The sequence below is a fragment of the Chelon labrosus genome (assembly GCF_963514085.1).
Source record: "Chelon labrosus genome assembly, chromosome: 14".
Taxonomy (NCBI): domain Eukaryota; kingdom Metazoa; phylum Chordata; class Actinopteri; order Mugiliformes; family Mugilidae; genus Chelon; species Chelon labrosus.
In genome coordinates, this window is record NC_140347.1 from 15536024 (window position 1) to 15563265 (window position 27242).

Here is a 27242-nt window from a genome sequence, read left to right on the forward strand (position 1 = left end):
ATCAGGCTTGCATGGAAGGGTTTTTAGTGTGCATTAGATTTCCCACTGGGAATATTGCCGAAGCCAAAAAGCGTGTAGAGTCATATGCCAATCACAGAGTCAGAGTCAGAGTTAGAAGAATGGAAAACTGCTATATGTGTATGTGCAGGAACAAACCACAGACAGTGTGGAGCACGCACGTAAAACAACATCTTATTTTGGGTCAGCTTTCAGTTTCCAATCCTATTGAACAGTCATCATCAAATTAAATTCACTTACTGAGTTAATTGTTGCTACTGGATTATAGAAGAAGAAAAAAAACACAAACAAACAAAAAAACACCTGGCCGTCAATGGGACTCCTCTCTTTACCCCTTTATTACGTTTAATTGAGGCCGCTTTGAGTATGTACACCTGTTTTTCATTTATTTATTTGTGTATTTATTTATAATGCGCGATTAAAATAAGAAATGTTGAATTACTTCACATGAAGGGCCCCTTGAAGCACTGTAGGCGCCTCCAGTAAACCATCCACAAGATTCTCAGTCATCCAAGTCATGCCATTTCCAAAAAAGTTAAAACACGGGACACTTGTCTGAATTCACTGAAGACGTGACACCACTTATCGAAGTGTTTTCTGCGGATCTGTAATTGGAAACACTCCACGAATGATGTAAGTAGAAAAAAATACTTATTTTGTGTTCATATAGCTCCACCTAGTGGTTGAAGCATATAATTAACAAATAAGGTTACATAAAAGGTCACATATACATCAATTATATAAGTTTCATTAAAAGTGCTGTACTACGACGAATTACTCATTCAGTCTATACATTTAAAAATACAAACGTGTATTTTCGCTTCGTTTAGGAGAAAGTGGTTTAAACTAGTGTAACGCTAAAATTCACATATCTAGTAATGTAGTTCCGTCAGGAAAATAACCCGGAAGTTGTTTTCTGACGGTGCTAGCTTAGTTAGCTTGCTAACATTCACTTTCACCATTAGTCGAGCTCGGTCCTCTCGTCGATTTAAAATATAAACATGTATAGTACGTTAAATATTAAGTGTAATATGGTTCATTAAGGTGATAAATCAGTGCCACTAATTATTTCCGGGGTAAGTTCGTAACTTGGGCACTGTCCTGTCACGTAACAGTCCGTGTCGGGTCTGACCTGTCCCAGGTCCCCAGCTTTTATGTACACTGCTGTGCTCGTTGCCGCTGTTGTCGGCGGGGGAGTCCTGCTCCTCATTCGCCGCTTATTCCCCCAAAAGAAAGCCGTGAAGTTGCTCCGGTATCCGGCCAACACCATGCGTGGAAAGACCGTCATCGTGACCGGAGCTAACAGCGGGATAGGGAAGGCCGTGGCCGGGGAGCTGCTGAAGCTCCATGCCCGGGTCATCATGGCCTGCCGGGACCTGCACAGCGCCGAGGAGGCAGCCCAGGACATCAAGAAGCAAGCGGGAGGGGAGCAGGGAGAGGTGGTCATCAAACACCTGGACCTGGCTTCTCTTACATCCGTCAGAAAGTTTTGTAAGGAAATTAACGAGGTAAATAGGGTCGTATAAGAGAAAGCATGCATGGAGCTGGTTTGTTTACGAACTGCTGTCCTGTTTGTCTTTAGATTTAGTCTGGTTCATTCCAGCTGTTTCCAATGCACAAGAGGACACAGGTGGTGCTTTAGTTGCCCGGAGTGGGACTGTCCATGGTGCTGAAATTCAGTATTTGTCCACCTCAACCCATAAATGTCAAACATCACTATGATAACCTGAGACATGAAGGCCAAGATCCATCAGCAAATACACAACAGAGGTCTGTCATTTTAGGGAAATGTGACATAATTTAGAGATGAGAAGATAGTGCTTTATAAGTTTTAGCAGACATTGGAGGCATCTTCGTTCATTCATCTTCTGTAACCGCTTGTTCCTGTGAGGGGTCGTGGGGGTCTGCTGGAGCCTATCTCAGCTGTCATCGGGCGAGAGGCGGGGTACACCCTGGACAGGTCGCCAGTCTATCGCAGAGCCAACACAGAGAGACAGACAACCATTCACACTCACATGCACACCTACGGCCAATTTAGAATCACCAATTAACCTGAGGAGCATGTCTTTGGACGGTGGGAGGAAGCCGGAGAACCTGGAGAGAACCCACGCAGACACAGGGAGAACATGCAAACTCCACACAGAAAGGGTTAGGGCATCAATCAGTGCAAAAATATGTCAAGTCAGTTTCACGCACAATATTAGAAATTACATTCTCATTCCTATGACATTATATTTGTATAAGTAAAACAGACAGACGTCCAGTATATATTGTGTGTACGGAAAGGCAATGTAGCATCAAAACGACAAATACACCAGTGCTTTCAAATATTCACGGGTGACCCAAGACTGACTTGAATTACAGGATGGTCAGATTGACCTGGTGTCCACAATTAGTGGTTTTTTAACAACCCGCTGAGAGCCGGGAACTCTCCAGACTCAAAGTGTGAGTGGGGGGCCATGTGAGTTTCAAGTTCCTTAGTCATCTAGAAATGAAGAAACCACTTGGATGATGGTGAAATATCTTCAAGAACACGAAAACAATAACTGTTCCATCTTGGGGTTTTTTTTCGATATAAATTTACAGTGTACCCTTCATAGGACAAGCTGTTACAGAAGATGAATGAATGAACTTTACAGTGTTCATTTCTCTTTTCTTGAAACTGTCTCTGGTAAATTTAACAATAAGTTTATTGGTGATCGTTAAATGTGTTGTATCAGTCTACTGCTTTATGTCTGTGAAAGTTCTCAGTCATCCAGGTCATGGTATATCCAAAAAAGGTTCAGTGAACTGAAGAAGCTACTCGGATGAGTGGTGAAACGTCTTCTCTAAAAATCTACAAGTCCAGTTGCCCTTTTTGAACCTTTTTTGGATCTACTGCTTTATCTTGAGTGTTTTTCTTGCTCTTCCTATCTTCATTTCTCTATCACACTGAGAAAAGCAAACAAGACAGGCATTAGCATTTATAGTAATATAAATCACAGTGCAGTCAATGGTAAACATTTGGTTCTGTGCCACTTGCTAACAATTACCCCCTGTAACCACTGGGTGTCTCAGTGCTGTCACCAATGAGACCACATTTGTTATATTTCAAAGAATGCTAATTAGTTGTTAAGTTGTTTTGTTAAACATTGTGTTTTGTCACGTATGTTCTTGTGATAAAGCAAAGTCTAATCAGATATTATCAGCAGTCAGTAATCAGCAGGACTTAGTAGGACTTGTTAGACTAATATATACAAGCTTATGTCCTACAGGTGGCTAATTACAATGGCAAATGAAACCACTAGCAATTTTAAGGTCATGTTTTAGATGATTATCTTTGCTGTACAGATGTTATTAGTCTGATATCAGGAAGTCCTGAATGTTTAATTGTCTCTTGTCTTTTAGGAGGAACCCAAGATTGATGTGCTCATCAACAATGCAGGCATCTACCAGTGTCCCTACACGAAGACAGAGGACGGCTTTGAGATGCAGTTCGGTGTGAATCACCTGGGTCACTTCCTCCTCACTCACCTGCTCCTGGACCTCCTGAAGATTTCAGCTCCCAGCCGCATCGTCGTGGTCTCCTCTAAACTTTACAAGTACGGCCAAATCAACTTTGACGACCTGAACAGCGAGAACAACTACGACAAGGCCTTCTGCTACAGTCAGAGCAAGCTGGCTAACCTGCTGTTCACGTTAGAGCTGGCTCGTCGGCTCGAGGGAACGGGGGTCACGGTCAACGCCCTCACCCCGGGCATTGTGAGGACCAGGCTGGGCAGACACGTTCAAATCCCTCTCCTGGCAAAGCCTCTCTTCTCCCTCGCCTCGATGGTCTTCTTCAAGAGCCCGCTGGAGGGGGCCCAGACTCCCCTCTATCTGGCCTGCTCCCCGGAGGTGGAGGGAGTGTCGGGGAAATGTTTCGCTGACTGCAAAGAAGAGGAGCTGCTGCCTAAAGCTACAGATGGACAGGCGGCCAAGAAGCTGTGGGACATCAGCAGGAGGATGGTTGGACTCGATAAGTGAGCAGGGTCCGGTTCTGAGTGGATTTAAGTGTTCTTGGACCACATGGTTAATCTCTTGCAGCACCATTCCCCAAGAAATGGGATGTAAAAAGACCAATTGCCGCCGTGGGAATACAAATATTAACTGCATGACATGTTGTGCCACTGAAGAGTCATAATTAAGTGTCTGTGAGCAAGAGTGCTTTGTTGCAGTGGGCTATTAAAGATTGAAATTTAAAATGTGTCTGTAAAAGGGTATTGCAACATAAAATGATCTACTTTCGTCTCAATAACTCTTCAGTTTTCCCATAAAATTCACATGTGTGCGACACTTAAGAAATCTGCTTACTGCGGGAAATACAATGCTAAGAACTTGTGACTGGACTTCCTATAACATCGCTCTGGAATGGGGAACTACTATCAGACTGTCTGCAAAGGAAATTAAGAAACGTTTAAATAAAAACAGATGAGAAATTCTGACTAAAACGAATTTTCTGTCACCTGTCAATCCAAGACGGCCTTGTTTCTTGACCCGAACAAGATTCAAACAAACACCGACGTCAAAGGGAGTGAAATCTTGAGCAAATTCGCCTTGTGGCTTCCATCAAAGCCGAGCTGAGTTGTCACATTTCCCTGCGTTGTAAGGTCTCATTACTGCTCGTCTTCTGCAAATTCCTGAGAGCGGAGTGAAACCCCGTCCTTTTCGGCCTCTGTTATTGCGTCTGAGCGCTAAATGTGTGCATAGTTTAGCATCTGTTTTGCCAAGGAGAGGTGGGGGAGTTAATCTGGTTTCCCCCTCTTGTTGTGTTTGAAGTGTAAATGCTTTGGAACAATAAGGTCGACTGTGCAGATCGGTGAGCTGCTGCTGCGTGACACGTCTCCCCCTATAGGATGTTTTTAGACTCGCAACTAAATCCCTTCTCACCTCTGCAGGAAGGAAAGACAGGGGGACGCTTACCTGAAAGACAGATTCAAGCTATGCGCTCGTAGTTGACTGACACATGTGCAGACCAGTCAGCATCGTGTGAGGAACCACTAGCGGGTATAGGTGTGTTTTTAAGTGTTGCAAAGACAGCAGGAATCATCAATATGCTTGTCTTGTCTTTTTTTTTTTCTTTTAAGTGCCTGTCATTTTCCATACTGTTTATAAAGACAACTGGTTCTGTCGTTTTAAGGAGAAACAGCAATAAAAATGTGAAACTAAGATGCATAAGAATAAACTAAAGAACATTTCTTCCACAACTCAACGCCTTGTCACTTTCCAAAACATCATGTGCACCAGTGGAAACAAATATTACAGTCCTGAATTAAATCTTGATGATTTTGATGGATGTAGTTTGTGGTGCTGTTGAACTGTATTGAAGTAAACAGCTAAGTGTTTCTGTTATTTAGCCCACTGACTACAATTCAGCAGCACTGCAAACCACAGCCTCTAGATTTCAAACACGGTTTAAACTACGACTCTCAGTGATTTTAAACTAATTCTGAACACCATAACCTTCATGAAGATAAGATTTAGTACAGGACTGTTTTACTGGAATGTGTTCATTAATGAACCGGTATGTGAGTATGTGCTAACAGGACAGCTGCACCTGCTGCAGCAAACCACTATTTTCACTCGGGAATCATCTGTTGTCCGACCTGTGAATTGTGAGAAAAATCCTCAGATTCGAGAGGACGACGCAAAGGCGTGTTTGGCAATTGTGTCCATTAGAAATTACTAGAAAACTATTTTTTGTTAACGCTACTCCTCATTATCGACCTATTATTTCCCTGAAAAGAGTAGAGTTGGCGGTGCAGCATTCAGAATTGGAAGCACGTCTGCGGCGGACCATTATTTCCATTACTGAGTCATCTGACAGTTATTTTGAGGAACGATCACTTGTTTGGTCATAAATCGTGAGACCAATAACTCAGCCAATACAGAAAAGCAGCGAATCTGCAAATTTGACTGGGTGGGGCCAAGATGTGGCATCTGGGAAAAAATGAAATGACTAATCCCTTTTTTTTTTTTTGACATAGTTTCAACAAATAAGCTTCACAAAAGTGTTATTTTCAGAATGACATGTTGTTTTTCAAGTATTTTGTCCACCCCCTGTATATTTATCACTTATTAAAGACATCAAAAAAAGAGTATATACTAGTGTATACTGATAGCAGCACTTATTTAGTGTATTAGACATCCTAGAAACTCACCGCTCATGATACATTGGCTGATGCTGCGGTGTCTCCGTGACGACGACCACCACTCTGAAAAACAAAAATAAAAACTTCCTCTCTGTTTTGAGTTTGCTGATCTTGGCAAAAATGAATTTTAAAAAATCCCTCTCTCCTAACCTATTTTAAAAGTGCACAACGGTGATGAAGCAGATCTCCACAGTGACTCAGCAGGCTGGCACCACATGGTTCCAGCAAGCGCGAGTCTGAACGGTGAAAGTTCGGCCTCTCGTCTCAGAGGACTTAACGGCAGACGTGTAATTATCTGACCGCACGTGACCGCACTCCTTCACATCACATCCCCACATCGTGCAAGCATTAAAGGAAGGCTGGCAGCTTCTATGTGTAATTTGTGCTTTATTAGGCGAACAAAACAACCAAAATATATAAACATGCATCGTCGTCAAAGAAACGGGGGTTACAGTGGCCTGGTGGGATGTGGGCATCCAAATTTGAGGTAGAAAGGGGGGCAGGAAAACCTCTCTGAAAGGATATACTGTAGAAGGGCGGGAATAAAGAAATACCGACTGCTAAGACAGACGTTTACATCTCAAAACGCTCCATCGATAACAATAAAAACACACCCATCGATACTGTCAGTTAAGAACAAAAAGTAGGTTTCTCGTCGTTCGTTTTCAGGGACTCGTTTGTTTCTATTTCTGTGAAACTCCACAAGGCCGGCGCCGTTTCAGCCGGGTCAAAATGAAACGAAACGCAGTTAATGTCACGGGGCCAATTAAAATACCTCAAATATAGCATTGGCAGTTTTTAATTTATATACAAGCTCCATGATTAGATTGGTTTGATTGTGTCGGATGTATTTCTCGCTAACAGCTACATACAAAATATATCACTCAATTTGGACTTAGTATATATTTGTACATTCGTTATTTAAATACATAAACATTATTACAGATTTGAAGAGCTGCTTTTTTAGCTTTTAGCTCCTCTCTGCCTCTTTACAAACTTCAGCTCTTACTATGACTTACTTCCTCTGGACAATGTAAACGGTTTCCATACGCTGCCGCACAATTAGCGCCTTCAAACCATCAATAGTTACATGTTTGTGATTTATTCGGCTCCTGGCTCCCGTTTGGACCATCTTCTATTAAAAATGGTCGCGCTAACAGAAGGTGTAGCTGAACACGCCAGGGGCTTTGCGTCTACTACCTTATCAAAGATTGAACCTGATTGTAGAGTCCTTCAGTTCAGAAGTGTCCCGTAAAGCTGGGCCTTAGTCAGACTGTCCTTCCTGGAAAGACCCAGGGAGCCGAATGTTTGGTTGTACGGAGGAGGAGGGGGCGGAGCCGGTGGTGGCGACTGGCTCACCTGTGGAGGCAGGTTGTGCATCTCCACTTGATAGTGCTGCAGCTCTGCCGCCATCTCCAGGGACCTCTGGTTGAGAGACTCAGTGGAGCTGTTGGGGCTGGGGTCCACGTAATCCGTGCTCTGGCCCCCTGCTGCCACGTTGCCTTCTCTCTCTTTGGAGCTCCCTGAGTGGTAGAGGCTGTGCTCTGACCCCTGGCTGTCCTCAGCTCGGTACAGGTGGGCTTGGCTGTGTGCCGGCCGCAGCCCTGGGCTGCATTCGGGGCTGGGGCTGGCACCTACCCACACCGGGTCCATGACACTCACTCCGTGATGGTAGTAGTCAGCCCCTTCCTGGAAACTGCTGTAAAGCGGTCCGAGCCGGATCTTAGCGGGGCGGACGGAGAAGTGCTGCTCTGAGAAGCTGTAAGGTGAGGCCCGGCCGGGGCTGCGGTAGCTGTGAGCACTTAAGTCCTCCACACTGAGTTGCCTCCATCGACCGATCAGCTCCTCCTCCTCAGGGGCTAATGTGCTGCCCCGACGGCTGTCTCCGTAGGCGACACTTGGGGAGGAGGATGGAGGGAGCGGCTCATAGGGCTCACTGAAACAGGAGGACATGGTGCGGCTGTAGACAGGCGAGCTGCCGTTCTGGTGGTGGCTCAGCTCCGTCTGCTGGAAGGGATGAGCGTTGGCAAAGCCCCTTGGACTGTCCCTCTCCCAGGATGAGTCACTCTTTCTCTCATAGTCCCCTGCATCTCTCCACTCCATGTAGAGGGAGTGATGACGCGGGGAGGAAGCTGCACTGCTGGGCGGCCCGTTGCCTTTGTCCTCAGACCCACCTCCACTGAAGCTGGAGTAGGAGCTGGAGCCTCCACCCAGAGTGGCCGGAAACTTGGCAAAGTGCTCCTGGGAGAAGCCAGCCGTCAGCCCCATGGAACCCTCCTCCGGGTTGCTGTCGGTGGAGTTCTGGGGTCCGTACAGCAGCTTCCTCTGACCGTGGAGATCCATGCTCGGCCTGCGCTCCCGGTGGCGGTCATCGGGGCAGTACAGAGCCGTGTCGCTGCTGTACAGGTCAGATTTGTAGGCTGCACGGAGCCCCAGGCGCTCTCCAGGGCCCAAGCTCTCCAAAATAAAAGCGTGGTCCTGTGCCTGCGGGCTAGGGGAGCGAGAGGCCTGGCTGCTGCTGCAGGCCTCGTCCGGCTTCTCGAGCACTTTGCCTATGAGGGAGGCTGGCACCGAGTCGGAGTAGGTGTGACAGAGCGGAGTGTCCTCCAGGTGCATGGTGAGCCGCTCCTGAAAGTCAGCAGGCAGCTAGACGAGTGAGAGAAAAAGAGAAGGCCGGGGAAACACGTGTGATAAATGTGTTGACGCAAGAAGAAAACAATCCTCATGCCCTTATTCTGCTCAGTGTAAACTGTTTCTTTAACTCTGTTGACTTTTTACTACAAAACCATAGTCATTGTAATCATAAAGATCAATTAGACTGTCTACGTTTAGCCTCTTTTAAACAACAATTAAAGAGATTACGGTTTCTTGAATGTCACACTGAGCAAATAAAGTCCCATTATCGGAGAGACCCTCCTGTAAAGCGCCGCGGGACACTTTCAACAACAAACATGACATTTCTGTTGTGTCAGAGGTGGTCGTATAATTGCGAAACCTTCCAAGCGTCTATATAAAAACTTTTTGTTTTGCTAGCGTGGCGTCGTCACAGCGTGGCAGCAGACCCACAATCTGGGAAAACAAAAACTTTTAAACCTTGGTATATGATATATGGTTTATTGAATGCGTGGTCCCTGTACCCTGCAGTACGTGTGGCTGTGACTATAACGCCACAACATAGTCATTTGCATTTACCCGCCCTGACTACAACAATCGTCTCCACGACTCTCAGTCAGACTTTCAGAGCCTCAACATGACAGGAGAACGTGTGCGATGATGAATTCAAACTCAGTCGCCTTCCCTTGAAATGAAAGACGCTCTCCTATTTCAAGCGTCTCTCAGTAAAGAAGCCTCCATCCACTATCTGTACCTTCTCCATAGCAACAAGCAGCGAGCTAACTGCAGCACATCATCAGCAGGAATCTAGTCAGTTGTTCCTAATTGGCAATGAAAGGCGAGCTTATTATAACTTTGTAGATAGAGAAGAGACAAACACTGCGGAGAACATGAAAAGACGTTTTTATCATAACAGTTTTATTACAACTCGGACCAAACTAAATGCCGCTTAATTGCCGTCCACACATCCTCTTCTTTTTTTATTCATTTGGGGCTCGTTTTGATCACAATTAGCTATTATGTGGCGCTTGTAAATCCGACCCCGGTCGTTTCACTCCCTCTCCCTGCTTGTTTTGCAGCAAAAACAAACGACTGAAGCGCTTCAGTCGGCGCTGAAGAGCCACTGCACTTCTCAAAATGCTGCAACCACCATTTATCAATATGCTTTCGATTAGCCCCCACCCGGCAGGAGCGTCAGAACGGCAGCGGACATGAAGGGAGTGCATGTATAGCCTCTGACCCACATTTGGCAGTGAGCCTGCGGTATTTGCACTTTATGATAGACCCTATACAGCGTCGGTGGCTCTGTCCATGTTCAAGGGGAAGGGGTATTTTATTAGCCTTACTTAACCTAACGCAGTTTGCATTGACATTTCCGTTCAGTCCATACGGGTAAAACGCGGAGAGGCGTACTTTAAACCCGTGGATACTTGCCAGCTATAAAATTGTCACATGGGCACGAGGCCCACGGCTGACGCAGCAGAAAGTGGCGCAAGCTGGCCTGGCATGGAAACGCTCATCAATACAAACAGAGGAGTCATATAGATCGACCGTATGTGCAGCTGTTACCGCTCAGGTTCAAGTCTTTGTGTGACTTCGGTTCGCCGCCAAGAGGAACTCCATTTGGACAAAAGCACAGTTGCAGAAATGCACTTGTTTTCTTGTTTGACGTACATTAAATGCATCATTGAAACTGAGCTTGAAACTGTTGAAATGCTTCGTAACAGTTACACTTTAATGACACAAACGTAATCCACACAGAGCCAAATCAGTGTCTATGGCCTTCAGTGTTACCGGTTAACAATGCACATGATAACATGCACCGATCAGCCTCAACATTACAATGTAATAAGTACCATCACCTGAACACTGCTGCAGACCGAGCACACCTCCATGGCAACAACCAGGAGGTGTTTCTTGAATCCAGGAAGAAGAAAACGTAATCCATCAGACCAGGCCACCTCCTTTCCATTGCTTCAGAGATGCTCACGCGCCCATTGTAGGGGCTTTCAGCAGTGGACAGGGGACAACAAGGGCACCCTGACTGGTCAGAGGCTACACAGCTCCATATACAAGAAGCTGTGACGCATCCTGTGTTGTAACTGACTGGGCATGTGGAAGGTGTCCATCATAAGAAGATAACATATGTTATTCACATGACCAGTCATAATGTTCTGGCTGAATGGTGTTCAAATAGACTGTATCTTTTTCAATAAACCTCTTATTTGAACCCGTGCCTCTTTCATGTCTCTCAGGTTGTAGGTTATTTAGCTAAAAAAAAAAAATCACCCAGCTTTAATTCTTCAGTCTCCGTCCTTCCTGCACCGCTCCACAGAGTCTTGTCTCTTATCTTTTTCTCGCTCACAAAGGCAAGATGACCTTCCCGTTACAGTCGAGACAGCAAATTCTGAAATTTCAGCCTAGCGCTACTCAAGAAACACCTCACTCGCACCTCTCCATTTTAGCACAGCGATTCCACCAAAAGCCTTCCCTCTTCTCCACGAGACGACCGCTGCTGAATTGAACAATTATTGGTTTTCCTCTTTTCTGGTTCACAAATGTCAGCGCAAAAAGCCCGAAGCTCTCACGGCTCTTGCTCCTGGTCGCGAGTGACCTTGGCGGATTTTGGTGTATTCTGTTTAAATTGACTAGAACCCAGATTAAACGAGCACAAACGTGCGTCGGAAAGGGTAAAAGAGCGGAGGATGTAAGTGGAGATTCGGAAGCTTGTAAAAGTGAGTGTGGGCCTCACCTCGGAGAGCTGGGCCCTGTAAAGAGACTTGTTGCACTGGAGAAGCTGAGCGGCCAGGTTACAGTCCTTTCTGTAAAGGTCCTGTGGAGGAACATCAAAGATTTGTGATATTTCTTTTACTTCTACCTAAAACTTGCTTTTCTTGTTCAGAAAATATGACTAAACCATTTATATCTGCAAATAAAATCACCTGTATCTATCATGGCGACACACCTTTTTGTTCCTTTTGTGCTGCGTTACATTAAAAGCAATTTGCTCATCAGTTTGGCTGCCATCATTTCTACCTTCTCTTTCTGTAAACTCATTGTGTCTCACTACCATACTTTACAATTTCATGTTGTTTTAATAACTCGAGTTCACTGAACAAATTAACATGCGGTGAAATATGCTGCGACAAGCTTCGCAGAATACCGACCAGAGGAGTTTTGCAGAATAATCCCTTTAGTCTGGGCTACTATCCTCTATCTGTTTATTAAAATGTGTAACATTTGAGAAGCGGATTCATGCCTCATTGCCTAATGCTGTGTTCACAACAATGCTGCGTTCACACTACGAGCTGCAAAAGCTACGACATGATCAGAGAGGCCAGGGACATTGTCGGCAAGACCGTTAAATCTGATAGATTAAAGCGTCATTGAACGGTTGAAAAAAGCCATCGAAAATAAAAATGATTTGTAGACAGTCGCTCTATCGCCGCTGGTGTGATAGCAGCACAGAGCAACAAGTCATATCAATGCAAGCCAGTGTCATGAATTGATATAAATCAAATGTGTTTGTTTAACTTTTAAGGAGACGAGGAAATCCAAGAGCATTTGAGCTGCTGCACCGACACTGTAGCTGACCTCGCTTGGCTGCTTTGTAACCTTTGTTGCTCGTAGCGTGAACACAGGACGAGAGTCCTTTTAAATGTGCTTTCTGACCACAGGGACATTTTTTTCAGGGTTCATAGAAAGAACTTTTCATGTGTTTCCGCACTGCAGGAGCTGAAGAACTGCAGGAATGAGTGCAGTCCTAAGAGCCCTGACTTTAGCTCCCACATCATGGTAGGTACCTTTGTAGAATAACGGAAACCTTGAATGATTGCAAACTGATTGGTTGAACATGAATGCAGCACCAGCACCTGCTGTTAAGAAGACAACAGCAAAAAAAGTAATTTTACTTTGACAAAACACGAGAGGTGCCGGTTTATTTCTGTGTGACTTTGATGTTTTAAGACGTTCACTCCAATCCAAGCAGGCATGTTGACACCCCAAAGTCACACAATAAAAACCGAGGCGAGGTGAGACAAGCACCTCTCGTGTTTGACAAGGTAAAATTACTGTTTTTGTCGTGGAGTCGGTTGGCTTTGAAGACATGGATATGATGGCTTCCGTTCCTTGTAGGAAAAGACTGACAGAAAGGTCCACCGAGGCTCATATAAATATGCCATACAGCCACTGCGAGTGGCTAAAATACATATTGCGGGAGATCCCATCCACAGCGGCTCATTACTTCGCTTGCACTCCTCTCTGATTTTACAAACTGCGCACGGGTCTTCACTGACTTCATACCTCATGCAAACCTTCTTCTAATAAACTAAACTATCCCGTTAAAGGGGAATTACCATTTTTTACAACCTGGACCTTATTTCTGGCATAAAATATGATCGTTTACTCATCCATATAACTTTGGTGTCATTTGGAGTCATTCAGACGATATTTACGATATTTACATCCGCGTATGTCCATATAGTGGGAGTGACTGGGGCACCGAAACGCAGCCTCTAAATAACACATTATCTGCCGTGAAACTCGTTCATTTCACCAATATTTTGTTATAATACGCTAGTGCTATTCCCCGTTGAGTCCGGATTTACCTGTTATCATCATGTTGAGCAGTGCGATATTCACTGGACTCTTCCTTGTGTCTGTAGATTGACCGACTAACCTCTGACCTGGATGATGTCATCTCTGAGCACCACGCGCACCCGCTGTCGGCTTGTTTACCTGTAATTTGCTACTGCTAGTTTTTTGCAACATGGCTGAATATTTTTCCGATTCTGAGGTTGTGGACGACAACTTTGTTTATGATGGACGTCCTTACTGTTTTTAACCAGAGTATACGGATGAGGAGCTTGTTGAAAGGAGGATGCGGAAGCAGAGAGAGGAACAGTGGCCAAAAAACAACAAACCGCTGCACGTCAGTGAATAGATAACAGGTAACTCCGGATTCAACGGGGAATAGCACCAGCGTATCATAACAAAATATTGGTGAAATGAACGAGTTTCGCGGCACTCCCACTATATGGATATATGAGCCGCTGGCTCTAAATATCTTCCAAACGACTCCAAATGACACCAAAGTTATATGGGTGAGTAAATGATCGTATTTTATGCCAGAAATAAGGTCCAGGTTGTAAAAAACGGTAATTCCCCTTTAATGTTGAGGCAGTGTTGAGCAGTGCGATGTTCACTGGACTCTTCCTTACATTGTCTTCTTGTAGCTTCTCGATGGTGAGCTTTGCCTCCATCAGGTGGTTGTTGAGGACGATGATCTCTCTGCTCAGGGCTCGCTTTTCATCGTCATGGTGCTGCGACTGTTGGCAGCAAAGCAGGAGTTTAAGAGAAAGCATGGAAAAACAAAATGACTACATTTAAAAACATGCCTTTAGCTGTGTCAAATAACTGGATTTTTCTTTTCCGTAATGTGCTTTTCCTAATGAAGAAAGAATACGTCTACGGGAAAGACGCAAAGCCTTTAAAGAGCAACTGAGCTTTTTCCAGTCTAAATATGGATCTTGATAAATTTGTAAATGGAATGGAAAACTAAAAGTAGACGCACAATAGATCTGAAGATGCACTACGCGGTTTAAATGGTAGCGAGATATACAAAAAAAATAATAATCCAATTCAGTGTGTTCAATTAATCAGAGAGATCACTCTAATAATCTGCCCACATCAGAGTTACGCTGTCCCATTTTACAACACGCTGTGGAGTACCATTAAATCCTCTCGATGGTGCTGAGTTGCTGCCTGTTTTTATACAGGCTATGCATATCTGTATGTAGCGCATGAGCTGTCTGTTCTCAGCATATGTATTCAGGTCAAGAATATAGATTTCATTGTTGCAAAGCATCACTTTCTGCTGTGTTTTTCTTAGTGATCAGAGAGCAGTCTGAGCTGTAATCCATATGTTTTCTTGTGGTTTCGGTGTGCCAAAGATTTGTGGAAAACTATGCAAGTAAAGGCAGAGACGCTCACAGTGCATCGCTGTGTTTATCTGTCTTGTAATTACGTTCTCGGCAGTCGTGCGGGGCCGAGGGGTCAGATGGGTTTGTGGCACCTCAGGAGTAAACAAGCTTTACGATTACAGAGAGACTCAGCACCTCTCTCACCCTTGAGGAGTCTATACGTGAGATGCATCAATAACAGCTGATGAGAACGCTTCATAGTGGGGGGAAAATAAAGCAGTTGGCCTTTATTTTTAAAATGACGAATTTTCTTTACACACACACACAAAAAAAGCTGGATGACCTTCAGCTCCTTATTATCTGTACCTGCTATCTCACATTGTAATCACAGCAGCCGTGATGATTATTATGTTGTGCTGTAACAAACGCACTCGTCGAGCTTTCTCGGCTGTCTATTCAACAGCGGAGACACCTGATGGTCATTGAGCGTTCTCAGGAAGACTGGTTAATTGTATCTTTCCACCGGCAAAAGCAATGTCTGACAAATGAAGTGAGGTGCGGGTGCACTGAGGAACAATGGGTGTGCGATCACTCTGCCACTGGAAGGAGGACAGCCAATTGTAATAGGCCCTAATTAACGTCAGTGGTACCAACAGCGATGGCATTCATATTCAAAGTGGCTCTCAAAGAGTGTTCAGTGCCATCTCTAAACCCCCGTGACTTGCTTACATGCATATCTCGCTTCTCTGTCTTCGGGTACTTGACCACAATCAGGAGAGTTTTTCATGCGTGGGAGCAGGAAACACACAAACACAGACTCTTACATTTCTGTGGATCTTCTCCTCCAGATCCTGGTTGATCCTCTGCAGCGCCGAGTAGCCGCTTTGTATTCTAAAAAAGGACACAGCAAAAGACGTTGCTCGCTTGCAGGTAATAGCTTTTACATGCGGTGTGTTTACAGTAGCAGCCGGGGACCTCTCCGAACTGCAAATGGATAAATATGCAGACTCAGCAGTGTACGAGTCAGAGCTAAATCAAAGTTATCCATCTTATAAGAGTCATTTTAAATATCTCGCTGAGGTGATATGATAATGGAGGGACATTTGCTCTATTAATTGTAATCCAGAAGGCAGACAGGTGCAGTACCTGTCTGCCTTCAAATAACATCACCCACTCCCTATGAGTTCGAAGTATTTCATTACTCTTTGGTTGATCTGGCAGTCTTAATCATTTCATTTTAAGGGCTGTGGCACACCAAGCCGGCGATGAGCCATTTGCCGGTGTCGAGCCATCGGTTAGAGTCTGTGACCTTAGTCTTTTGGCACTAGAGAGACCACTGTCAGCAGCTTTCCAGCCGATTCAGCACGTTGACTCGCCAGCAGAGTGAGTCGGTGATAGAGACCACCCTGATTGGCTGTTGGGCTTGGAGAAGCAGCGGAGGAGAAGAGAAATTGAAGTGGGGAAAGTGGACAAGACAACAAAGTTCGGAGGACACACGCAGGAGGCTCTTAAAAATACAAATACACCGATCAGGCATAACATTATGACCATATTCCTAATATTGTGTAGGTCTCCCTTGTGTCTCCAGAACAGTTATGACTCATCAGAGAATGGACATGGTCCTTCTGAGGGTGTCCTGTGGTGTCTGGTAACAGGATGTTGTTAGGGTCTTTGGGTCCTATGAGTTAAGGGGAGGGGCCACAGTGGATCATCCCACAGATACTTGATCAGTTTGGGATCTAGTGAATTTGGAGGCCAGGTCAACACCTTGTGCTGTTCCTCATGTTTTTTTTGTTTTTTTTTTAGTTCCTAAAAAGTTTTTGTGTGTGTGTCTGTGTCCTGCATCCTGTGCGGGGTAGCTGCTGCCATCAAGGAGTGTCATTGCTATGGGTTGGGGGTACCTCGTCTCGTTTAGGTGGGTGCTACATGTCTAATTAACATCCACATCAATGCTAAGTCCAAAAGTTTCCCAGCAGAACATTGCATTGTCACAAGATGGTCAATGTTATTTACTTCTCCATTGGTCATAATGTTATGCCTGATCGGTGTAGCTAATATCTTGACATGTGACACCATTGCAGTTTGACCTAATAAATAAAACTGCCAAGGATTAGGAGATCCTGCATTGCACCACTTGTTTTACCAATCGTCTGCATATATTGATGGTCCCAAACCACATCTCCGTGAATAATAATAATTGTCTCTCAACAAAAACTGTTCAAATATCCTGTCAGAAATCTTCTCACATCTTGTATTGTGCATCGTTTTCAAGTTCACCGTTTTTTCCTACTTTACTGGAAATTACACTCTCATGTATGTGCAGAGGAGGTTCCATCTTTCTACAGCGCATTTGTATAATCGGAGCCTGATTTGCTTCACAAAATCACTTCACATGCCCGCCCACTTCAACTAAGCTTTAAGTGGAGAACTAGAAACTTTTTTTCCCCCTTCAGCAGATGGATGTAACTTTGCATATACAGCAGTTAATGCCACTAAATGGTCTCAAATCTTGTCCGTCGAAAATTCCCCTCCTGTAAACCTTCTTGAGATTGGGAGTCAGTATCTGGGGACATATTTGCCTTCATAGCTTCATCTGTAAAAGTCATCTCCGCTATACAGGTTTTTCATTCATGCACCTCCGTATCAGCAAACATCCACCTCCATGTTTTTTTTAACAAATTGCACTCTATAGTCATTGGTCATCTTGGCCAGCTCCAAGCCAAACACGCCGGACCTCATCTGATCCACACAAATTTATTTTGCTTTCGTCTGACTGAAAAGCATGCTGCCAATATCCATCTGATGTGTTCTCATACTCTTTGGCAAAGTTTAATCTTGCCTTTTTGAGCTGTTCTGTGAGCAATAGTTTTTTTTTCATGAACCCCCATCTCTGAGCCAAATAGCAAATTGTGTTAGGTGCCATTTTGTGATGATGGCCACTACACCTTCAGTTATTCGTAGTGTTGTGCATCCTACAGCTCCCTGCCAACGCTGCAGAAGTGTATCAGCTATATTAAACAGCTTGTTACACCTATATGCACCTCTACTGGCAAATGTCTTCGGCGGGTGCATGTTCTTGACTGATGATGTCCTGATCAGCCAAAACTGCTTCCTGATTTTATCTAATTCATTAAAAACTCCAGGTTAGTACATACCTCAGTCTAAATGAAGTTCTATGTTGTGACTTGTGTATTCATATGATCAAACACGCAACATTATATATATATATAATAATCAAAATCACATTCTTTAATTATGAGGGATTTTTATGGCGTACCACAAGGCGCTACTCTTGGGCCATATGGTTTTGTTTCTTTTTAAATATGTTTTTGCAAATTAAATTGTCATAAATTAAATGTGTTTTTTAAAAAATTGTGTTTGACTCCTAAAACAGCTGTCTTTAATTTACAAGAACCCATATTTTCCTGAATCCACTTCCCTTTTCTCAGTATTTGTGCACTGATACATACTTCCTTAGGATTTCAGGGAAGTCTTCTTTCATAATCTGATGCTAAATAAAAAGGAAACAAAATTTGTATGTAGTTTTATTTATACTGTATTACTCTTTACATGATTGGAAAACCCAACCGTGCCCGTGCTTAATCCTTTCATATGGCGCTATAAGGGTCTCTCTCTTTCTAAAACCCACAATATTTCATTTCATTTCCTCGGTTTCAAAGTTTCTGTTCAGTGGACCAGAACTCCAGGCTTGCTAACTGTTGGACACCCATGGGTAAATGTTGAATTTGAAAAGTTCAGTGCGGCACTTTGCAGAAATAGAAATAGTGTGAAAAAGATGGTTTTAAAACTCGAACGTCTAATCCCTTTGGATTACTTTAGACTCGTAGCCATTTGGACCTTTTTTTTTGTTTGAATATCTATTTATTTGTGTGACTGAACTATATTTGTCACTATGTCATCGGTGAATTAACATTTCCTGGATATGGGTTTGGATTTAGGTTACAAAAATATACCTCTTTTACATACTAAAAAACAATAATAAGATACTTTATACAGCTAGTTCATCACATTTGAGAGATGCACTTTTAACTAAACTACATTTATATGACAGCTATAATTATATTTATAGTTCTTATCAATACCTGTGTATGTTTAATATAAGACTGACTGTATTTTACATTGGGTAATTTTGCTTTTATTTCAATACTTTAGCAAAAAGATCCACTGATAAAGTTTTTTTGAGCTTTCTGCTGCAACTGACACCCATATTGAGACTATGTTTTTTCATGATATTTTTAATATTTTTGTCTCCACATCTACTATTATTGTCATTTCTTCTCTCTGCTTGTGTTTCCTTTGCTACAACGGGAGAAAAGAAAATAATTTCAAACTCAAATCTTCTGTGCCACAGAGCAATCATCTTCTCCCCCCTTTTATATCCTGAGTGTTGTGCAGCAAGTACTCTGGGCATACCTGCGCAGTTTATCAGTAAACTTGTCCAGCTCCTCCTGTGCTCGGCGCAGCTCCGTCTCCAGGTACTGCCGCGTGGAGTCAAATTCGCTCTGCAGCAGCTCCAGCTTGTGTGTTGTGTAGGAAAGCCTCTTCCGTAAGTCCTCCTTCTGCTCCAGCAACGAGCTACACATAATAGACACACACACACAGAGAGAAATCGTATGATGGAGGGAAACAAGCTTGCAACTTGGCTGTACGCTCATCTAAATGGACTTGTACGGGTCTGCATATCTTTTTAATGCACCCCTGAATGGCCATGCAGCTGTGATGAGAACATCATAACAGGATGATAGAGGCGGAAAAGTTGTTTACAAAAGTGCTTTGTATGAAGAAAACCTGGAACCAAAACACTGATCTCTAATTAAGAATCTCAGGCAGGGCTGAGCAAGAGTCTAGAGCTTTCTAAGACATTACACCTTTGAGCATTAGATGTGTTTTCTTTTTTGGTATTAAAGCTCTGCAGCACATCAGAGAAACCCAATCACCTAGTGAGATTGGTCCCACCGACAAAAAAAAAAAAAAAAGAAAAGAAAAGAGGGTGTAATCTGTGATGAAATATGAGCCAATGAACTCCAATACATCACATGAATAGACCCTGAAGGCTCAGATTTACGAAACAGCGATATCCCCCACATGCAATTCAGTGAGACAGCACAATGATGACTATTTTTAGAGTATGTGCATTACCTGGGCTTCAATCTAATAAAAGGGCAAGTGTGAGTAGGAAAAGAGGAAATGTCTGTTGCCGTGATGGATCTGAGCGTGCGCGGCTAGGCTTAATGGACCTTGTATTGACGGACAGATGGAGGGAGGGAGGGTAATGACTCTATCTGCAGCCAGATAACAGATAGCACAGAGTGGATGGAGATGTGGTCGCTCTTTTCACTTCCTCTCTTTGTCTCTTTTTCTGTCTTTTAACGAGATCATACAGAGAGAGACACGGGGAGGAAAAAATGGGATTAGGTTCCTTTCAATGATCTTTTCAGGTCACTAAGTAGACGTATCACCTAGTTTCCATCTAATTAGCAAGCATGATAATATTCCTGCAATCATTCGGATGAAAAGTAGACCGGGTCAATCCAGAGTTCATACTGAACTTCAGTTTCTTTGCCATCAGTTTCTCAATAGTTTTAATGCAGGTAACAAAAGTGTGCTGTAGATTCATGGAGACAGAGCTCCTCCGGAGGCAAAAAGACTTCCCGCTGAAAAGATATTCCACATGACTTCACTTGTCTTACAAGCCCATTTCCTGATCTGCCAGAAGTGTTTTTATTGCGAAGGCGCTCTGTTCCTGTGCACACTTAGCTGAGGCAGAAATAAAAAATGAATGAAATAGTCAGTGAATATAATTCCTAGAACTGAACTGAACATCGTGATTCAAAGTGAGCCTTGAGTGTAACTATATTTAAGCGGCGAATGATACTCGATTAAAGTTAGTGAAACTTTATATTTACTGATAAAAGACAGAGACGAGATGTTTTGTACGACAGTGTCAAAGGTTTTGTAGCCGCTACTTTCCACTGTAAGAGGATTTATGCTGATCTGTTCAGTCTAAAGCAGCCTTTACCCTGAAATAACATATTTTAATGTCACAGGTAAAGGTCATTGTGTTGGTTAAAGTCCCCATGAAATCAAATTTGAGCTGTCAGTTACTATGGGTCACCTATACATCACTATCTACTTTAACATTATTTATTATTTACTGATAAACAATTTGAAAATGTTGATGACTCATCCTGCACTTGGGGGCGTGTGGTAATCAAAGTAGTTGGGGCTTTTTTTGGAGTTTTTTTTTTTTTTTTTCTCCACAGGACACACGCAATCAAATGTCTCTGAGAAGTGTTTCATTGGGACTTTAAAACGGAGGACATTTGACGCAGTTGTTAAAATATTTAACACAATCACAGTTTAAACAATCACCGATAACTGGTTTCAAATGGGAGACAAACACCAGTCTTTCACGTTAAATGGGAACTACCGTTTTTTATAACCTGGACCTTATTTCTGGCATAAAATACGATCATTTACTCACCCATATAACTTTGGTGTCATTTGGAGTCCTTCGAACGATATTTAGATCCACGTATATCCATATAGTGGGAGTGACTGGGGCACCGGAACGCAGCCTCTAAAAAACACATTATCTGCCGCGAAACTCATTCATTTCACCAATATTTTGTTATCGTACACTAGTGCTATTCCCCGTTGAGTCTGGAGTTACCTGTTATCATCATCTGGGGTCTTTAGATTGACCTACTAAGCTCTGACCTGGATGATGTCATCTCTGAGCGCCGCGCGTACCCGGTCAGCTTGTTTACCTGTAATGTGCTACTGCTAGTTTTTTGCAACATGGCTGAATATTTTTCCGATTATGAGGTTGTGGACGACAACTTTGTTTATGATGGACGTCCTAACCATTTTGAGCCAGAGTATACGGATGAGGAGCTCGTTGAAAGGAGGATGCGGAGGCAGAGAGAGGAACAGCTGGCCAAAGAACAACAAATAGATAACAGGTAACTCCGGACTCAACGGGGAATAGCTCTAGCGTATTATAACAAAATACTGGTGAAATGAACGAGTTTTGCTGCAGATAATGCGTTATTTAGAGGCTACGTTTCGGTGCCCCAGTCACTCCCACTATATGGATATACGCGGCGCTCCGCTCCGAAGTTGCATTTTCGAACAAGTCACTCTAGCTAGCAGCTATAAAATATAAAATAAAATCCTTTTTTTTTTCCATTTTGACAATCATTGCAAGCAGCTAAAATTTTGTCATTTCAGTGTTTTAAGTATTTTTGCCTCCAGAACAGCTCAGCCCAGTCTCCATTCAGTCATAAAGAATGATTTAACAGGCTAAATGCTAAATAAGGAGACACCTCTTGGTAATTATGAACGTTATCTTCAGACTGGATCTGAAATATTGTTTATGTGAAAGCTGCTGCGTCTACAACTCTGTCAGTGAGTAAAGAATACCTGCCTACAGAGCGATTCAATGAACGTCTCAACTGACTGGATGGCATTTGAGTGGTGCATTACTCGGCAGCCCCCACCTCCTCACCTCCGCCTGCGTTTTTTTGATTGGCAGGCATTAGCATGGGAATACAGGTGTTTGTTGTTTGGTAGAGGATGAGTTTACGTGAAGTGGCTCCAGGGATGAAAAAATAAATAAAAAAAATCCCCCATTAGTGACCTTCTCTGTGAACAGGAGCTGAGTCAGACATAATGAGTGTTTTCATTCCAGTGAGATGAGATGACGAGGCAGCATGACTTCTGGGCTTGGAGAGGCGGGATGAGGCTGCTCTAGCACCACTGGACGGCGAGAGGAGACACCTCGTGGGCGGATGGACGGACAAACAGATAAAGAAAACGAGGACGGATGGAAGGATGGCGTCTGAGAGATTCGCTCTTACCTCTTTTTTGGATGTTTGCCACCATTTCGGGGGACTTTTAAGGCTGTTTTGCCAATGTATATCTTTTTCATGGTTTGTCTGTGTTCCTTCCTTCTCATGTGTTTATAGGGCTTGACCACAGGGAGCCGGCATGTATGTTAGTTTCCCCAAAGGAGACCAGCTAAGTGTGGCCTGCAGAGTAACTGAGTGCTCTATCTGTGTTGACCCTGCCAAACAAAGCAAACAGACAAGGTCGGCAACTATTAGAAACTACGCTTCAAGCAAGGCGTCCTGTTTGAAGGACACAGTCGATATTCGAATACCGTGCTGATGCTGCAGACATTTTACATTAATAGTCATTTTAAAGGAAAAAAAAAATACCCACAGCTTTCTCCTTGGTGGGAAAAGAAAGACTTAAGCAGAATTAATCTCCGCACTAAACGCGTCTGAAGGTCAATATCTTTCAAAAGATTATAATCCATCTTCAGTAATGGAGTTTTGAGGATTTTCTTTTTTACTGTTTTTCACTTTTTCCACTGATGTTGTTTCCACCAATGGCACAGTGGAAGGGAAAATGAAAGTACAGCTATCTCAGACATCAGTGGTAAATGTCAAGCTATAGACTCCGTCCTTCAGAAATAAAGAGCACGGGCTTCTATCGGTTATCCTTCAAAGTTCAGCGAGGGAATCCACAGAAGGAGAGGCAATATGTGCTCCACAGGAAGTGTGGGATATATATATTGTTTATGAAATGAAAACAAAGCTCCTCGCAAAAAACCTGTTTCTTTTTTAAGTCTGGGTTTCCCAACTAATGTTAAAACGGCATGAAAACATGGTTTCGGATTAAACATATTTCCCTGGGACGATAAATATAAAAAAACCTCCATTAATAGTTTGACTCCCTAAAACTTTACACACTAAACGGCTTCATCAGGACCTTGGGGGTGGGTTTGAGCAACAGTCTCACAACCGCTGTCGCAACTTAATTTATATTTCGATTACTGCAATTTGTCACACCCATTTAAAACCATGAAGGAAAGGGGAAAAGCACAAAAGTATCACATTTGAAACAGCCAAAACAGTTGCAAATTCAGTTGAAGACAGTGGAGAATTTCTTCGTTTAATGTAGAAAATGTGCCGTCAGGTCCATTAAAAGGAAATGCATCATATCTGTAGGTTTCATTAACTACGTTTGGGTTCTTCTGGTGGGATGCAAACTGACTTCATGTCACTGGTGGCGGTGGATGACTTATCCACTAAAACAAACACGGCCCAGCGTCTTCATCTCCTGCATGTCCAAACACGAAGGACACGAGCTGGCACTTCCACCCAGTCTGAGTGAAAAGAGTGTGACAAGGCCAAGAGAGTGTGAAACTTCCTGTTTAAACATTTCCTCCGTCCCTCCAATCCACCGCGTCGTGATGGCGTCCGTGGCACAGGTGCAGCCTTCAGCGTGGATAAACGGTGCCGGTTATTAGATGAGACAGGCAGAGACAAAGCTTGATCAAAGCTCCTCTGATCCGAGCGCCGGACTGACCATCCGGGGAGGAAACAATGACAGACTAGGGATGTGACTGCAGTAGCTCGGCAAGGCGAGGCGAGACGAGGCGAGGCGTCCTGTTTGGGGCCTAGAAACTGCAGGTACTGTGCAAAAAAAAAAAAACAGCTGACTGCAAAGACACGTGTTGATCCATGGACACCCGCTTGTTGGGAGGTGATTTGTGCTGCTGCTGGATGAGGAGGCAGGGAGACATGCACTCCTCCAGATGGTGACAGCTCACCGCCGCCACTGGAGCCTTCACTCCAGCTGCTCCCTTCTGAGTCATAGCTCACCAGATGAATGTGTGCGTGAGATCTGGCAGGTGTGTGTCTTTGCGTGAGGTTCAGAAATGTGTGCGATTATTCCATGTAGGTGCGCACTTGCCTTGCAATATGTTTGCGTGTCTAAGTGTGTACCTGCATGTGCGTCTGTGTGTGTGTGTGTGTGTGTGTGTGTGTGTGTGTTTATGCTGCGGCATCAGCTCTGCCTGTTCAACCTCTTTCTTTCTCCCAGGAGCGAAATAAACCAATATTCATCTGGCACAAAAGTCAAGAACAACACGGCTGTTAGCGACACATCTCAGACCAGGTATCTGCCGTCAAACTGAAAACACACAGCACACACACACACAGGCGCACACACTGCCTCGCTCATTCACTCTCCTGCTTCTTCGTCTCCCTTTAGCCGATCCTCACACTGCAGCAAAACCTTAGAAGGGGCTCGTTCAAATGGCGCTGCCTGCCACCCACTCGTGCCATGCTGACATTTGAGAGGAACTCGGAGCATTGAAAAGGAGAGGAAGAGGGAGGAGGTAAAGGAGGAGGAGGACATTAAAGTTGCGGAATGGGAGAAAAGGGAAAGCAGGAAGCTTCTGGGGATGGTGTTAGCCAGGGTATTTAGCCAAAATGCAGTAAAGAGGAAGCAAGCTTAGCCAGCTCGGGAAGGAAAAGCAAAGCGAGTGGGTGTGAACTCTCCGCGGAATATCACAATTTCTCTTTCCTTTCCCTCGCCTCTTGTGTCTCTCTGATTCCTCCTTCTTGATCGCATCTACCTTGCAGATAGACCGGCTCTCAGGAGAAGCCCTTATCACAGGCCCAGACCTCAGCATTAGAGGGAAGCCGAGTGGCTGACTCATCCAGAGAAACACAGCAAAGATGAGACACCATCTGCCCCGGTATGCCTTCAGATTAACCCTCAGCCGTCACTCAGTCCGCTCACATGTACAGTACGAGTCAGCCGGCGCAGAGAAATAAAAGTCAGCTTTCAAATTAAGGTGCTGTTCTGCTAGCGTGTGTGGGGTGGGGGTAGAGGTGGGGGGGGGGCTTATGTCTTTTGCTCTACCTTTGCCCATTGTTGATTAGCAAGGGAGCAGACAAAACTAAGTAGTTACACCCCAACTACCAACATCATTAGCGGCAGCAGGGGGATAATGACCCGCTGAACGGATTTCATGTGCCGCTGATGGCACTCGGCACAGGGGAGTGTGTAATCACGACAACATCCCGGGAGGGTTTGAGGACGAGCGAAAGAGGTGAGGTGAGGTTAGCCGAGTCCCGAATACAAGCAGACAAATATATGAAGATGTGTGCTGTTAAATTAATAATAATAAAAAAAATGGATCCGACATCAAAACAAGCTGTAAGATGACACTGGAAAAACACTGAAAAGGAAAGAAGATCCCAGAAGAATTACACCAACACCTCTAATCTACACCGCTAATTAACACCTTCAGTCTTCTTGATTTAATTTTTATAAAACAGAACATTATTGTAGGTCCTTTAAAACTTAAACACTGCATCACAAAGCCATCGCTGTCCAAACTAAAAGTAAATGAATGTTTTTTTTATGTTTCACATAAGACGTAAATGCCGTGAAGACAGGAAGAGACTAGAGACGTTGACGAAATGTAGTGAGCTGTAGCGTTGATGGTACGAAAAAGACTTTGGCTTTGCTGGACTAATCTCAACTTTGTGGAAAACTGGCTGATAAATCGGAATCTGAAATATCTGGGGATGGGTCAAATATGCAAGGGGGTTACCTAGGTAACCAGAGCCTGCATTGCCACTAGCAACCAGTTGTCAGCTACGAAGCGATGGGCGACAGTTTAATTGCTTCATGCCGTCCGTATGTCGATGGAGCTCAATAATTAATAATGTTGTTCTTGGTCAAATCTTGGAAATATCAATAACATTTAAAAATTATTGAAATAAGATAGAAAATGCAATCAAACCTTAGGTCCCTCTAATTAATTTTTTTTAAAAAGAAAGAAAATTAGCCAGTTTTCTACCATTTATGATCTCCTATAATCAATAATACTGTTTCTGAATATGACAAATCATATAATAAATATACACAAATATTAGCAAAGACGGCAGAGAAACAACTGAACATATTGTAAAACTTGCAGGCACTGAAAAACGCCTCGAGACATTATAGCACGGACACAAACACACACACACAGACTGAGCACATTAAACGCACAACAAGCACATGCTGTTCTAGAGAAAGAAGAAGAAAAAAAAAAACACCACCACCACCACCACCAGCCTAGAGACATGAAATTCATGTTACGGTGCCAGCGAATCCTACTGAGAGCTGTCCTAGCAAAGCCATCGAGACGTCGTCTTCCTTCGACCCAGAACGCACACGCACTCACTCCGAAACTTTCCGAACTGTTCTACTCAAAAAAAAGTTTCCGGTGATGGCTCCGTTCCAAGCCAGTGATCCCGAATTGCTTTCGGATTTCCTAAATTGAAAGAAAAACGCTATTTCTGTCCGCAGTCTTTTCCGCAACCTCTTCATATTATTAGGCTCGGACGGCTCTAAATAAAAGCTAAGTGTTGCGGCATTTCTGACTCCATTGCGACACAAAAATAAGGCCATCTTTGCAGCCACGACCAAAAAGGAGATGGGATGGAAAAGCACAGGCAGCTTTCCGAAGGGTTCAGCTCATTAAAAATAGAACAGACACAAACACAGAGGCATGCACGGACACACACACATGAACAGCACGCCACCCACCATCACAACATATTGTTTACAAGTGGAGCTTGAACGGACAGGTAGTGATTAGACGCAACAAAGGAACATATCTCCGAGCCTGCAGTGCTACTGCTCT

At 43.8% G+C, this 27242-nt stretch overlaps 2 protein-coding genes across 2 annotated transcripts in view; one reads left to right on the top strand and one right to left on the bottom strand.

The window, feature by feature from the left end:
- Nucleotides 1–748: 748 nt before the first annotated feature.
- On the top strand, nucleotides 749–5580 carry rdh14b (retinol dehydrogenase 14b). The gene is made up of 2 exons (XM_084560164.1): nucleotides 749–1526; nucleotides 3406–5580. The coding sequence occupies exons 1-2, from the start codon at nucleotides 1173–1175 to the stop codon at nucleotides 4021–4023; spliced, it is 972 nt and encodes a 323-aa protein (XP_084416290.1). The 5' UTR covers nucleotides 749–1172; the 3' UTR covers nucleotides 4024–5580.
- Nucleotides 5581–6586: 1006 nt separating this feature from the next.
- The window catches only part of LOC311499007 (brain-enriched guanylate kinase-associated protein), a 30630-nt gene continuing 9974 nt past the window's right edge, over nucleotides 6587–27242 (bottom strand). Inside the window, exons 3-7 of the mRNA XM_084559817.1 lie at nucleotides 19157–19318; nucleotides 15547–15613; nucleotides 14021–14128; nucleotides 11554–11634; nucleotides 6587–8834 (exon numbers count right to left, since the gene is read on the bottom strand). Coding sequence (XP_084415943.1) covers nucleotides 7422–8834; nucleotides 11554–11634; nucleotides 14021–14128; nucleotides 15547–15613; nucleotides 19157–19318 — 1831 coding nt within the window. The 3' untranslated portion in view covers nucleotides 6587–7421. The remainder of the gene's footprint in view (nucleotides 8835–11553; nucleotides 11635–14020; nucleotides 14129–15546; nucleotides 15614–19156; nucleotides 19319–27242) is intronic.

Coding starts and splice junctions, on each gene's coding strand:
- rdh14b (XM_084560164.1), top strand. CDS start 1,173: ATGTACACTGCTGTGCTCGTTGCCGCTGTTGTCGGCGGGGGAGTCCTG. Junction 1,527..3,405: donor TTTGTAAGGAAATTAACGAG/GTAAATAGGGTC, acceptor CTTGTCTTTTAG/GAGGAACCCAAGATTGATGT.